We start from the raw sequence: 12,859 nt of genomic DNA on the forward strand, positions 1-12,859 counted from the left end.
GTTTGGTAGAAAGAACATCGTTCCTACATGAAACTGCTCAAAACAAAGTCTGTGGACTATTTAAAGTAACCAGGTCATAATTTCTTGAAAGAGACATCACCACTGAGTTTTCAAAGTATTTTTTTGGCACTTTGAGTACCACAAGCTGAGTGCCATCTAGTTGCATTATATTTGAGAGAAGGCAGACATCTCTACGGCTGACATCTCCAACACTCTTCAACTCCCACCAAAACAATCTAGATTATTAAACAGCACTACAGGTGAGAGGAAAAATATGTATTTCTGATTTGGGGGTGAACTGTCCCTTTAAGTCTCCAGACATCTTTTCCTTTCTGTTTCTTCATTATTCAACACAACACACCACACTGACAAGTACTGGATATTTATAGAAAATGTATTGCATACAACAGTTTTTGTATATAACCACATATATCAAAAGTGTTCCACTATACCTCTGTACAATGTAAGAACAGCTTCTCTAGTGATTTCTAAATGCTGCAGAATCATCAAACAATAGTCAGCAGTCTTGTTACATCAAATACATTTGAAGCCGTTTAACTGTACAACTGTAAGGTCACAAAAGGAAGGGTTCTTTGAAAAAGGCCAGTTCAGTCCTCGGATGGGCGATCACTTCCTGACGTAGCTGCTTGATGTGATCTTGTGTTTGTGACAATGTCACAGTTAGGATTTGTGCACTTTAACCTTCCTGTTCAAGCAGCTTCTGTTGTGTCAACATCACAATCTCCTCCATCACTTCTGGCTTCAAGATGTCCTTGACCTACAGAGACATAAAGCAGAGAATTATGGATCAGTCACGGCGAGAAAAACATCATATGGATCATGGTGAACAATATTTTCATAGCACAGCCTTTATTAACAAAATGTAACAAAAACAAACCAGCAGAAATTATGCATACTGCACAATTACTCTCCCGTTTTTGAATGCAGTAATTCCTTCAATGATCTTAGCATTAATGGTAAGCATATTTAGTTTTGTTTTTTGTTACTGAGAAAAAATATAAAACAGTCTTTAGGAGTTGTGTGTTCTTCAACTGTGCAGATGCGTTAACAACATTATGGTGATAGCATATTTGCTAACAAACTGATATTATATAAGTGCAACATTTACAAGAAGCATTTGTGAATAAGTCATCAGTTCCCCGCCCAAAAGAGCAATGAAACCAACCACATCTTAAGAACAACAGAGTCAAAGTTGAGATCTGCAATCGATTGTTGCAGTAGGTTCTCAATGTGGCCACCAGATGGCACAATACATCACAGAAAAGGTCCACTTTTTTATTGTACTATCTTTTCATTGCCATCATTTTAAAAATAGGAGGCAGAGGGTGCAATTCAGAAACAATCACGTAATGTTGAAAGCTGAAATAACTGACTGTCATTAGAGTCACTTTTTTCTGATTGCTTCCTACCTGGTGTTGAACTGAAGATTCGTAGCAATAGAGAACACTGGTGTCATACAAAAGGACCTTGTGTGCAGCCAAAGCCAGTAGGCAGTTTCTCAACCGTGAAATCACCTCTCGATCTGACAGACTAACAGGCTGAAGGGACAGAGACAAGACACAAACAAGTTCAATATATATACATGGAAAAACAGTTTGGATGCAGTAGATTAAAATTCATAAAAAAGAAGTGTCTCCTTTCTCTCGCAGGACCAGGTAAACTGTTAACTTCTTAATTTAAATCCAAGTTTGTATTCATTGCTATGATGACTTGTGAAACTACAAAACAATGATCTTTGTGTGTTTCTTTTCCCACCTCCAGGCTGGTGTAGAATCCCCCAGCCTCCACTTCCTGTTGTTCCGGTGTGGGATACAACCACACGAAGCCATTATTCCCGAGGATGATGGATGCACCACATGGCAGGTTGTGGAAATGTGTTTTCTGTCTCTTGATCAGAGAAGGAGAAAGCTGTACCAGCACTCCTTGACCCAACTGATGGTCCAAGAAAGTAGAAACAAGATATTAGATCAAATAAGGAAGAAGAAAAGTATTAATGGGGGGGAGTAAAACTACAATTTGTAATGCAAAAATCATAGTACATATCAAGGTTCAAAATCACTGTGGTATTCTGTTTGTGATATAGAAATGATTAATTACACTGCTTTACGCCTTGCTTTAATTGTACAGGTCTTATTTTCATAACTCCCTGTATTCATTTGACCGTTTACAATTGTTTTACCTCTTTACTTTAATTGGTGAATCTCACCAGAGTACAGGGGAGACAGCAATGACAAGTGGAAGATCTCTAAGTAGTCACCCATTTGGCACTCATGTAACATATTTAAACATTCATTATCATCTCCAAATAAAGGTGTAACTACCTGCTGAGTGAATCACTTCCTGTTTATAGAAATGTGTCTTTGATGTTTGTTTTATTTAATGAATTTGTACTCAATTGTCTATTGCTTGTTAGACTTGTGACATTGTTGAAAAAGAGAGATACACATAAGTGTCTATATTCCCAAAATGTGCATATTATGGGAGTTCCAAAGTCTGCAAGCCGCATCTGTGATAGCACTGTCCACCCACAAGTTTGTGCTCGCCTTTCGTTTACATTCTGATTTGTTTGATTGAACCACAAACAGTGAGTCATAAAGCAAACTGAAGCATTATTCAGTGGTAGCATCACAGCTGTACTCTGCATTTGTCGTTGTGTACACTAGCACTGTTAACTTACTTTTCCATACTTTAAACTACGGGTGTGCAGGGATAGGGCTCCATCTGCGAACACAGACTGCACCTCTGCCTAAAAGCACAGGAAAAGAGCAACAAGAGCATTATGAGTGAGAATAATAAGATGGTGTAGCCTATTAGATATTAAATATTCTAATAAAAATGTGGGTTACACTGATGAGATCGCCCTCCTGAAGGTATTCTCTCATGGTGAGCTCATCTTCTGCTGACCGTCTCCTCTAGAAGAGAAAATCAAACACAAATTTTAAGCAATAAAACAAAGTTGACCAGACAAACTTCCCTGTCCAAACCCATTTCTCCTATCCTTTAGGTTAATGCTAGTTCGGCTAACAGTGTAATACACAGAATATTTCTCCCAGTAAATCCCATTTCCTGGTGTCTCACCAGCTCTCCACCAGGCAGATTGACAGAAGACAACAAGAGGACAGAATCCAGCCGGGAGTTGGTCTCCACCTTCCACCGTTTCTGTTGCACCTATACATATAACAAACAAAAAAACATGATAAGATGTCTTAAAAGCCAAATAACAACAGCATGTTCCAACCTTATATTTTTAGGGAAGACAGACATCCTATATAAGAAGATACGTGGCAGCTGTGCCTTACCTCTGTGATTCTGCCAACCACCACATCTCCAACCTCACCGTTAAACCTGCAATTCAAAAACATACCCCAAAAATTTAATTACTTAACTTCTGCAAAACCCACAATAGTTAAAACATGCATGAATCAACTCAGTACAACTAGGCCCAACTGACTTTTTGACTGTAAATGTTTCACTTACCTGGTCTTGAGTGGTCTGACACAGATCAGCTTGTCTACTCTCTGCACCTCTCCAGCAACTGAAGCCGTCAGCTTTTCTTCATCAACATAGGTACCATGACCCCTGGGGATAAATAGTATATACAGATGATAATGAGAAACATGTTAAAGTAACATGCTAAAGAAAATGTTTGGCTATCTATGACCACCACACAGTAATCACAGACAACATAGACATGATTTCAATGGATTGAATCTTTCATAAATTGGTAAACTGCTAAACCAGTATTATTATGATCAGACTACAACCAGCATACCTGACACTAAACCTTTATAGGGAGGTAACTGCCAGCTAGTGCAGCCAGCATATTATAATAATGATGCTCCTAATGATGCCAATCCAGATTATCAAACGCCTTGTAGTTTATTTCCTTTCATGACAGTATGGTGCCGTCACGATACACAGCAGCAGATAACACCACCAATTCACTAACCGAATGCCTACCTCATGAAGCCGGTGTCTGATGTGATAACATCGCCGGGGACGACCAGATCTTTTCGGTCAAAAGCAGAAACTGATAAAGACACTGGTTTTTGAATAGTTGGTAATCTCATGTCAGCAGCCATGCTTCCTCTGTTGCTTCTTCTTCTTCTTCCCTCTCTGGCAGTTGGGAAACAACGGTACGTGTTATACCGCCACCTACCGAGGAATGAGTCTGAATGTTTTTCTATCTGACGTTACTTGGAGTTAAAACAGTTTAATGAGTCTAGAAACATGAGAGAAATGGAAAATATTCTGTAGCATTAATCTATAAACTTTTGAAATCGTCTTCTCAGAGATAGCGCTGGTCTTCTTCTTCTTCTTCTTCTTCTTCTTCTTCTTCTTCTTCTTCTCCTCACTAACGGCGTTAAAGGCGCATTACCGCCACCTGCTGCTTCGAAAGGTGTACCACAGATTTTAATATATTATTATTTACTCCTACTCTTTAATAACAAAAAAGAAAATACATGCGACACTTCCTAATGCATTATACAGTACACGAGCCTGTTAGATGCACCATTATCCTCTAAGAATTATCATAACAATAATAGTTATCTTTCTCTTCACCCTAATAGCAGTGGGATTTGGAAACGAAGAAAAATTAAAACAATACATCACAAAGTTCATATGTCTGCTCTCGCTTGCTTTATCAGCTTTTTAACGAGGACATGAAGAATTTGCCACACTAATACAATCGTCTTCCGTCATATAATGGCAACATTCAGTGCAAATGTAATTGCATTTAGGAAAGAAAACTCACCCACCAGCTTCCTGTATGTCCTACTCAATCATGAGGCTCCCCTGATTAAGTAGGATCCTGATTAACACTGCCTTCGACACACCCTTTCTCGTCTACACGGCGCCTTATTGCATGAACAACAAACGCCTCCTTCATAATTTTCTGTTGTCTGTGATGACAATACAAAGATGAATATGATCAGAATTAAATTTAAATAACTTTAATTTATTTTTTTTTTTAAATTTAATTTAGAATAGAAAAAAATGAATAAAAAAAACAAAGTTGAAGGTGAAGCTTTCAAATTTCCGACAGTTCTTCGACACATCATGTGCAACAAAGGCTTCTGTCAGAAATAAAAAACAAGTCTGAGCTTAAAATATTGATATTTCATCAGAATCACTTTATTCTTCATCTTATTCAAAATCTGGCCAAAAATAAACTGTTTGCGCTTACTAACCAGCATTTAGGTGACTTGTGTGAAAATACAAGTTTTGTTTTTTTTTTTTTTTACTCCAAGATTTTGTCTTCACCTTTTAACTCCTAACCTTCAAACATCAAAGGATAAGTCATAAAAATCTAATAACTAATTTATGGTGGAGGGAAGCTCGTGCATTTTCCGCCTGTCACTTAAGAATAAAAAATAAAATAAAAATATCTGTAGCTTCAGGGAGGATAAATAAAAAAAAAACAAACAAAAAAAAAAACAAAAACGAAGGCACACCCCAGGCACATCTCTGATGATGACGGATTAGGTTTGATACAAATGAAGATGAATAGATAGCAGTCCCTAATGTAAGAATTGCATAATGAAGAACTTTATTCATTACACATTACAGTAGTTGTATTTCTAAATGGAAAGCGGTGCTCTTTATAATCCTCATGTCCTCAGTTTCACATTATTATTAACTTGTTTATAACGGTGATAGATTGATTAGTCTACCAGTAGTGCAGTATAATGTGACATAATGGTAGATGCGTCTTTTCCTTTCATGGTTTCACCACTAGATGTCAGCATCGTGCCACGTTGCCATTAACGCCACCGTGTTTGACCCGTGGTTTCACATAACGGAGTGCTGACGTCACATGTCAACACCACGCAGACGTCTCCGTCGTGGCCAATCAGCATAGAGCCACACAGACTCTTGTAAAGATGGCGACGGTGAGGCACAGAGGAGTGAAAACTGGACACTGTACCGTTATTAAACGCCACTGGACCAGACACCGTAAAAACTGACAGGGCAGCGGGAGCGAAAGTTAATCGACCTATTAGTCAGCAGCAGCTTCCTGTTTGGTCCTGCGTGACGTCGCTGCGGTCCTGTTCGCTTTTGTTTTCGGTTAGACTTTCGATGCCTGGGATAGCTCGTTAGCTTCAAGTTGGAAAGCGAATGCTAGCCCGGGCTAGCTGTGTAGCTCCTTCGGCTGCTGGGAGCTCTGTGTACGGCATTCATGGATTGATAGCCCGAGCAGTGTGAACACACAGCATGTATGTACCTATGTGAAGTTTTAATTCGTACGGGAACAGCGCCCATGGCTCGCTTGGATTAAAAACACTCGAGGAGGAATAAGGGGCACCGACATTGCGACACTGTTTGGAGTGTCGAGGCGGAGTGAGTTTGCCGTCATGTATTTTCTAACCGGCTGGCCCCGGAGGCTGCTTTGTCCGCTGAGGAGTGAAGAGGAGCCCTTCCACATCCAGCCCAGCTCCCAGAGGTTTTACTTCGCCGTGTTGTCAGAGACTCAGCTCAGCATCTGGTTCAGTCGGGTAAGTGCAGTCAAACCAGCCGCAGCTTGGCTTCAGTCATGCTCACGAGCTCAGCTGTCCCGATAAAAACAATGCGTGCAGTGCTACTTTGATCCGAGCTATCATCAGTATGTTGCACACAGTATAACTTACACGATTGACTTTGCTTCTCCAGCTTTATCCGCCATCATTTTAGTTTCAAACGCTTTGCATAACTGCGTGGCAATCTGGCTGTCTGCCCTTCATGTTTATTAAAAAGACAGATATTAAACACAGAGAGCAGCAGTGGTGTTAATGATGATGGGCGATCTGGAGATATGAGTTGGCAATCGGTGCCACCTACACACCTATTACATAGATGACAGGTGACATTGTTACGCACCAAAACAGTTTGTACATCCGTATACGTGTGCTCTCACACAGGCATGCTTGTATCTGAATGGTATTTCACGTGCGGCGTTCCTCCCATTTACTCCCTCATTCATGACAACAGCTTTTCATCCTCTCAGCCGCAGGATCTGAATCTCACCTGATGAATGCTTTATGTCAGACAGAGAGTAAATAGTGTGCACTGGTTGAGATTCTCGGGTACGTTCAGTACTTGTGGTGACATTTTCTATTTTTATCGCCCTGCCTCAAAATGCCTCTCGAGTCCAAAGTTTAAGTGACTATCGGGGGAGGATTTCCAATAGTGTTCATAACTAAAACTCACGTGTAAACTGGTGGAGTGTTTTAGGTGCAGTCTGTGCTACTGGTGATTTTTTTTCAATTTTAATCAGCCTGCCTCAAGTTCAAACTTTAAGTTATCTTTCACTGCAGTGTTTAATAGTGTTCAAAATAAATAATCACTGACCGCATGTTGTGGTTCAGTCAGGCAGCAGCTCAACACGTAGTCAAGATCATTTAGGCTGCCAGAGTTAAATGATTATGTAAACAATTGTGTCAGCATGTCATTTGATCCCTTTATTCCCCCCACAGCAGTATAATACACAAGAAAATATCACACTGACTTGAAAACAAAGTCACTTTTTAACAACATCCTGTCTACTGATAAATCATATTATCTCTAAATGGCCTCCATCTGAAGGCCAGTTTGGATGTACACTATTTTTCTGTTTATTGTGACGGTCTTTTTATCAATAAGATCACTTTTTATAGGTAATCTTGACCCAAGGTCTTTACCAGAAGGATGTAAGTCATGAATTTAACTGATATGACTTCCCAAAAGAGAGTATTGTGCTGAAACTGGTTCTGTAACTAAAGCTTGAACCCTTTAAAGCACTGTCACATCCAAAACTGTGGCTAAATTGATTCCAGTATGGCTCCGGATGTTGCTTGACGATTTATTTAACGAGTAAGTCTCATTGAGACTGAAAATATCTTTTACAAGAGAGTCCAGGCCAAGGTAGCAGCCAATCAAAACACATTTAAAATGCAACAAATACAACATATGATACAAAAATCCACAATGAAATTATTCACTATTCACATATAGTGACCTCTCAAGAAAAACAAGCACAGGTCTCTATCATCACATTCTTTATGATGCCTTTAAATTCAATAAAGTGTTTCTAATTTACATTTTTTGATTTTGATTGTTCCATGTCCAAGATGCATAGTAAGAGAATGCAGTTTTCCCAATATCTGTTAAAACCCAGCGTATATTAAAAAGGAACCACTTAGAGATGCGTAGCTGGTAACTGCTATAGCTGAGACACACAGAAAGGTGCAGAGGTAGGTGGGAAGTTTGCCCAATTTCTTTATATATTGCTTTATAGATAAAAAATATACCAGTGCTGTTGTCTGCGAGTGGTCAGTGATGTCCAACTCACCAAGTCATAAAGAATACAGTGATGAGTAAGAGACTTTGCAAGCCAGGGGACTTGTGATGTATAGGAAATGATCAGCAGCACTGTAAGCCAGTGGACTGCAGGGTTGGAGATGAACTTTTTTGCCCCCCTGCCACTGTGGCAGATGAATTCCAAAATCTATCAGCTAATCAATAGATCATCATTTTTCAGGCTTGTGGGTAAAGCAAATCTAGCAGACACTTGCATATTTTACCAGCATTTGGCTGGTGGCTGGTGCTAATTTCCAACCCTGGTGGACTGTCAAAGAGATGAATGCATTACTGGTTATCTTTCCTCTTTCTTTTCTCCTGTAGGAGGGAACAACTGTTTCTATAACAATGGAACAAATCATCAACAAGTTGACTCAAACTTTAAAAAGTAGCACTTGCTGACTAGAAATGTGAAAAAGAGCAGTGGAACAATTCAGTACAGAAAATGATTTTGATTATTTGTAGTCAGTATTTGGATAGAAGCTGTCGGCTGACAGGCAGTGAGGCGATGTGCGAGACTGTGGCGGCTACCACTGATTCTATTTTCACTACTGTCTATATTTATTAATTTGCTCATTAGATATTTTAGCTTCGCGAGAAAGAATGACCTATGGTCTTGGTGTGGCTGTCATGCCATTCATTAACAGGGAACTTCAGTATGGAGAAATAATCAAGTTAAAATTTTGTATAGTGCAGAATGGCTCCTGAAATATTTTCAGCCCCAGCATCTGATGTAGAAAAGACCCGCGAAATACCATTCATAGCCCTGTGCACTCCCGTCCTCATTAGCTTGAATTCATCAGATTCTGCCAGGCTGATATGGAGAGGGGCTATTTGATTGGATAACATGCAGTTGAGCACATTGTTTAAAGCGGTCTGTTTTCCACACAGCTTTGTATATTATTGAGGTGTAGCAACAATGGATCAGGGTCACTGTTTATTTCCTGAGGCCCACACAGGATGTGACCATGTTTTCCTTCCCCTCTTTCTTAAGACCTTTGCCTGCCTGTGAGTATCAGTGAGGCGTCCAGGAAGAGAATCATGTCAGGAATGTTGATCAGGGCAACTTCTTCCTCGTGACATACACCTTTCACATCTGCTCTATCCATCATTTCATCTCAATGCATTATGTAGCCCAAGTCTGCACACAGGGATGCAGTGGAGGGTTTTGTTCACACAATTTTCTCAAGTAATATATTTTCTTTAGCTTGTTGTTCAGGTTATTTGGTGAATCAAAGTGATTATAAATCTGCCGTTTCCCCTCCCAGCTCTCTCGCCCCTGTTGTTCTCAGCCATCGTTTTGCCACCAGGTCTATCCTCCTTAATCCCATCTATCCTCGACCTCGGCCAGTGCAGCCTGAGCCTGAGTAGTTCAGTCGAGGCGCTGTCATTTAATCCGTGTAGCCGGTAGCTTAGCCTTGTAGTCGTTCTGTTCTGTCGCCCTGTCGCCCTGCCACGGCTGCGTGGGAGCTCAAGATATCTAGGAATAGAGAGATGGAGTTTGATGGTGTGGTGGCGCTGTTATGCTGTAGTAGCACTGTAGTTGGCGCTGGGTGCCTGCGAAAATTAGCAGCATTGTGTGTGTGTGTGTGTGTGTATGTGCATGTTTGGTTGCACGTACTGTAATTGCGTGTGTAATTATTTACACTCCCCTGGGATTTCTTCAGTTACACCAGCTGACTGCATGTAATTGTGGTGGAGCATGGGAAATGGCAATGCGGGAGAAACACATGAGTTTGAGCCACGACTACCAGACAAACCATTTCAGTTTTAGCTCAGTTGAATTTATGCAAGCTGGTTGTTTATTTGGGATGTTGGTATGCAAACTCAGGTCCTTCAGTGTTTTTTTTTTGTTGGCAGGTGTGTTAGGGGGCAACACACCTGCCAACGCCAATGTTATTGATGGATGATAAGAGTTTTTTCCCTCAATCTTATTTATACCTTTAATGCAGATCAAGTTTGATGTATTTGTGTTGCAAAGACTGATCCTAAAATACTGTCAACAAGCGTTGGTTTGAATTTAATGGCTGTAGAAATGATAAATTAACATAGTGGAGGAAGGGCTGACTCAGTGGAGTGAATGTGAGTGGTTGTCAGGTAGAGGGCAATGACCAAAAAATCTCAGACAAACTTTGGTACAGCTAGGCTAACTATTTGTGCAGCTGCAGAGAAGGAGTTGAACGGGTTTGTAATATATCATCCATAAGCAAACATATACAGTATGTCTGAGTTCATTTTTGGGCCTGAGGAACTTTTTGTGTAAATATTTAAAAATCTTTATAAACTGTTATCACATCAATCGATAAAGGAAACACATAATTTTAGCAGATACTTTGTGTATGTGTTAGGAACATTTCGACAGTTTATCCGATGTTAAATTAATGGTAAAAATCATAATTTGAACCTCATTCACCTTGTTTAATTTCAAATTCAGTGTACTGGCATACAGAGGCAAAACAAGGCTACCTTAAAGGTGATCTTTCCTTTAATTTACCAAACACATAATGAGATTGTTCAGATTATAATCTGATATCATTGCAATTACTAATGAGGAGAGAGGGTTCTCCTTCTGTTTCCCACGCAGCAAGCTTCACCAGTGCAGGTATCATTGGCATTATTAAGATTTCATGCCACGAAAGGCACACTATCGCATCGACATACTTAAAACCCGCTCTCTCATTACGGCGACTGGGTACGAGGTCTAATGTTGCATAGCTGGAATTACATGAGATCGTCCCCTGCTTTTGTTACCTGATCATTCAGTGTTCTGTCCTGGTTTAGCTGTAATGTCAAAGACTGTTACATGTCTGAAAACTCAATCAGTATTAATTCATCTTCGGTAGTAATGTGTGATATTAAAAATTGGATTAAGTAAAATTATAAAGGTCTATAACACAAATGAACCATGGATTATCTGCAGGGGGTTTCCACTGGTTGTTGAATAATGCCAACGACTCGTGAATAAGGCTTTGCCAGGTGTTGAGGCTAGTGCTCCTCTTCAGAGACACCTGTTGACAGCCGTTGGTTGAAGTTACACATTTATAAATCATAAGTCACTCATTGATTCTTACTTGACTGCAGATGAATACACTGTGGCTTTATATTAGGGGATTGGAACGAACTGGTAGCGATGATTGTTATCCAGGCAAATATCTGATGTAGTGATTCAGGGGTAGAGGCAACTTAAGGGCAACTGCTTCAGGCAAAGTCTGTCTGTGTATGCAGGCTCATCTTTCTATCAGGGTTGCATGGTGTAAACAGTAGCCTGGCCTGAACATGTTTTTGATTGCTGGGCTGAAAGATATTTTTCAGAATAGATGTGCCTCACAAGGTGAAATAGCAATTTAGCAGGTATCGCAGTCATGCTGTTCTTTCAGGGGAGACTTTTATCTGTGTTGCTCCTTTGCCAAATAACCAATGTTTGAGGCAATGAGATGAGTGGTAACGAGTCCCCTTAGAGCACACTAGTTGGTAAACACAGATACCACCGCCAGCCAGTGCTGCATTTCTTTAATGTTACTTTTCAGATTGCTCCAGCAGTCTCAATTGGACATGGAACTCCAATGTCTCATTAGGATATTGATTTTAGTTGTATTTTGGTTTTAATTTAAGTTACAGTTTAAGTAAGAGCCTCAAGAAATGTATTAACCACTTGCCATAAATCACACTTACATTCAGACCTAGATTAGATTAGATACAAACCTTATTAACTTTGTTTGTTATGTGTGGATGAAAGGGCCAGACTTTCATATCAGTCTACAGGCATTTTTGGCAGTAACCGTATACATTCTGATGTGGATGTTGTTTTTGTTATTATATGTATGGAGCAGTCAGATGTATGTGACTTGTGGTATGTTTAAAGTGCTCATTTTCTTTTCCATATCCCTGTTCTCCACCCACAGCCCAGTGTTTTGATAGTCAGCTATATCGAGTCTGCAAAGGCGGCTGCCCAGTTTGGCTTCTACCAGAAGGCAGAATGGAAACCAGACGACTCCATGATAGCTGTGGCAGTAAGTACACTACCTCACCGTCTGATCTTGGATTTGCAGTTTTATTGACGCCTTCTGCTCCATGTCCAAACACAAACAGCATGTATGTGCCCATGTAAAAGCCTTCAGTTTTACTTTAATCAGTTTTAGATACTCATTTGTTTATTTATCATCTATTAAATACCTATCATCTATTCAGTAGTTTGATAGCTGCTGGACTAAGGACACAATCAAAATTTTAATTTCTCGCTGTTGTACATGCAAGGTATACACGTGCATATAGATATCTGTCCACTGAATATCAGGCTCCTTGCTAATGTCTTTTATAAATTTGATAATGGCACACGGATCTGGAAGTCACCATTTGTCAAAGTCAATTTGTTCAGGTAGCATTTGTAATCTTTGGTGTTTAATGCCTTCACATAGCTTGACAAGCTATTGCGCTCCACCACACTTCTGTTGCACCCATGCATATGTCATCATTGTTTTCAAACCTTAAAACTGTCTCTTCCTCTCTCCTCCATTTTGTTTTA

At 39.9% G+C, this 12,859-nt stretch overlaps 2 protein-coding genes across 4 annotated transcripts in view; one reads left to right on the top strand and one right to left on the bottom strand.

Moving 5' to 3' along the window:
• Positions 1 to 319: 319 nt before the first annotated feature.
• On the bottom strand, positions 320 to 4,870 carry exosc2 (exosome component 2). 2 transcript variants are annotated; one of them, XM_049604222.1, is made up of 10 exons: positions 4,778 to 4,870; positions 3,982 to 4,137; positions 3,499 to 3,600; positions 3,321 to 3,366; positions 3,100 to 3,189; positions 2,868 to 2,933; positions 2,699 to 2,767; positions 1,777 to 1,953; positions 1,431 to 1,559; positions 320 to 778 (listed from the first exon to the last, which is right to left on the bottom strand). In XM_049604222.1, the coding sequence occupies exons 2-10, from the start codon at positions 4,101 to 4,103 to the stop codon at positions 698 to 700; spliced, it is 882 nt and encodes a 293-aa protein (XP_049460179.1). In that variant the 5' UTR covers positions 4,104 to 4,137; positions 4,778 to 4,870; the 3' UTR covers positions 320 to 697. The 2 variants fall into 2 exon arrangements, with proteins under 2 accessions (XP_049460179.1, XP_049460180.1); XM_049604223.1 differs by lacking the exon at positions 4,778 to 4,870 and having other exon boundaries at positions 321 to 778; positions 3,982 to 4,194.
• Positions 4,871 to 5,895: 1,025 nt separating this feature from the next.
• ric1 (RIC1 homolog, RAB6A GEF complex partner 1) overlaps positions 5,896 to 12,859 on the top strand; it is a 45,734-nt gene continuing 38,770 nt past the window's right edge. For both annotated transcript variants that reach the window (XM_049604248.1, XM_049604249.1), the window contains exons 1-2: positions 5,896 to 6,518; positions 12,240 to 12,347. In XM_049604248.1, the coding sequence (XP_049460205.1) occupies positions 6,378 to 6,518; positions 12,240 to 12,347 (249 nt within the window). In that variant the 5' untranslated portion in view covers positions 5,896 to 6,377. The remainder of the gene's footprint in view (positions 6,519 to 12,239; positions 12,348 to 12,859) is intronic.

Source organism: Epinephelus fuscoguttatus, linkage group LG18 (genome assembly GCF_011397635.1).
Source record: "Epinephelus fuscoguttatus linkage group LG18, E.fuscoguttatus.final_Chr_v1".
Lineage (NCBI taxonomy): Eukaryota > Metazoa > Chordata > Actinopteri > Perciformes > Serranidae > Epinephelus > Epinephelus fuscoguttatus.